Here is a 2,437-nt window from a genome sequence, read left to right as displayed (position 1 = left end):
ACTGCATCTACTGGCTTCTTTGTCTCACAACATGCGATATTCCTACTCTAAACTACACTAAAAGGGAGCGGGAGAGTTTGAACTCATAATGGGGCCTAACCATCACTTGCTTATAACCAATTTCCATCATAATACAATTATTATGACTTTATTACCAAATTGTATTTGTGTATGATTATGCAATGTGTAAATATGACACTTGTGGTGTCACTCAGTACTACGATTTAGTGATATTTCTTTTTACTTGTAGGTTCGATTCTCGCTAAAAGCAAATTTGAACCACATTATTACTAACTCATTGCAAAGTTCAACCCACTCTCTCATCTCTTAATGTAGATAATATCGTTTATTAAAAAAAAAATTGATGACACTTAAGGTAAAGACTCATTCAATTTCTTTTAGTGACATTATTTATAGTGCACAATTAGTCACTTTATCATAAATAATACTAGTTTTGCAATTCAGGGTAATATAGTGCTTACAATCCACTATTTTTTTTCGGTAAACAACTACACTCCTCTTTTGACTCCTAAGTTTCTCCCTCACCCTTGTAATACTGGGAAAAATAACTTCCTTTGACACATGCAGAGCATGCATGTATGACTCTTTCTAGTAAACCCAAAATTTTCTCAGATTTGGCCTTAATTAATTAATGGCATTAAACTTGACACCACGTATCTCCTTGATTCAAAGGAAATTATATATGCCGTGCAATGCATCCAAATTTCCTATATCTTAGCATCACTAAAACTACCACAACACAAATTCAAAATATAAATACCGACCACTGGACAAGTCTTAATACATACTCATTACTCAAACTACATCTCAGACTCAGAGGGAAGATAGCTTGGAGAATATATTTGTTCATCGAACAAGAAAAATGGCCAGACTCTCGTGGATTCTAACTGCTCTTTTTGTCATCCTAGCCTTGATGACCTTTGCCATTGATATTTCTTTGGTACTTGTAGCCCTCTATATCTCATCTGTTGATTAATTTGTGCTATGCTGGGTGCTGAGTGGATTTTTCTGAGTTATTTATCACTCTCACTGCAGGCTCAAGAGAATCAGAATGCTGGTGCAACCGTCCACCCTCTAACTGTAAGGCTTCTTCGTTCTTCTTTTTTGTCTTTTGAGAAACCTAGTCAGTATAAGGGGATTTTACATGGTTAAAGATTACAATGGGAGGCACTACTGTTTGACCCTGAAACAAATAAATCCTCAACTAGGGCGTCCTACACTCATACTAATCTATTCTCTATACCCAGCTCATACTTCACAAACGATGAACAATCTTCATTCTTCTTCTTTTTACATGTAGTTCATACAACAACAACAACAACAAAACCTTAATTCTTCCACTAAGTGGGGTCGGTTGTATATGATTTCTTTATGTAATTATTATGAAAACTAGAAAGAAATCAACTGATGAGAGTATTTAATTTTATTGAGATCAGTTCGATTTCTTTGCTGATAAAGTGGTTTCAAATTTTCAGACTGGAGGACACGGATCACCTCCTAGTAAAGGTACGTACTAATTAATTACTGCACATGTTTTCTCTTACAATCCCCCAAAACTTCCTTACAGCCAGTTGAGTTCTGTACGTGGATTTGTTTTTATTTGTTTTTATTTTTTTGAGCAGCGATAGATTGCCCAAAGGCATGCAAGCTTCGATGTTCACCAACGTTACATAAGAAGCCATGCATGTTCTTTTGCAATAAATGGTGCGCTAAGTGTCTTTGTGTTGCATCGGGCACACATGGACACAAGGAAAACTGTCCCTGCTACAACTACTGGAAGGCGAAAGAAGCCGGTCGTCCCAAGTGCAAGTGCCCATGAATTATGCTAAACCATTGATTTAATTTGCGAAGAAGTATGTTTTTTTTATTTTATTTTTTCTGTTTTTGTGTTTTTGTTTCGCTAGGCATCTCTTGTAGACGGCTTTTTTTCTAGAGCAATATGATGGAGAGCTTTTTGTTAGAATTATAATAACTAGCAATCAGCACACATTTTGTGTGTGGAAGTGGAACCAAGTTTGTCTTTTATTTTACTATGACTTATTAAGGATGATAACTGAACAAAAGCAAAATGAAAATGAAAAAAAAAAGAAAAAGAAAGAAAAGGAGAGTGTGAGAGAACGGGAAGTATCTAACAGAGAAAGACGAGGAGAGAGAAGTGAAGTTTTCTTATTTAATTTTTAATTTTTAAATGGGGCATGCTATGTCTAGATTGTTGTAAGGTTAGTATAAAAACAGTAAAATTATGTGAGATGTAATTATTAGGCTGTCCACGTCTTATATTTTTTTGTTCAATTTTGGCGAAAGGGTTAAAATAGTAATTTTATGAAGTTTTGATTAACAAACAGGGTATATTAACATGTAGTTTAAATAATAATTTAAACTTTTATTGAGTTATGACATTTTTTTTATTATAACT

General features: G+C 34.3%; 1 protein-coding gene across 1 annotated transcript; it reads left to right on the top strand.

The window, feature by feature from the left end:
* Positions 1-816: 816 nt before the first annotated feature.
* Positions 817-1,847, top strand: LOC137721774 (gibberellin-regulated protein 12-like). The gene is made up of 4 exons (XM_068460793.2): positions 817-961; positions 1,057-1,101; positions 1,497-1,527; positions 1,644-1,847. The coding sequence occupies exons 1-4, from the start codon at positions 884-886 to the stop codon at positions 1,838-1,840; spliced, it is 351 nt and encodes a 116-aa protein (XP_068316894.2). The 5' UTR covers positions 817-883; the 3' UTR covers positions 1,841-1,847.
* Positions 1,848-2,437: the final 590 nt, after the last annotated feature.

The sequence above is a fragment of the Pyrus communis genome, chromosome 4 (genome assembly GCF_041283825.1).
Source record: "Pyrus communis isolate YQ-2024b chromosome 4, ASM4128382v1, whole genome shotgun sequence".
NCBI classification, from domain to species: domain Eukaryota; kingdom Viridiplantae; phylum Streptophyta; class Magnoliopsida; order Rosales; family Rosaceae; genus Pyrus; species Pyrus communis.
Note: the sequence above shows the minus strand (reverse complement) of the source record. Positions and strands in the feature narration are given on the sequence as shown.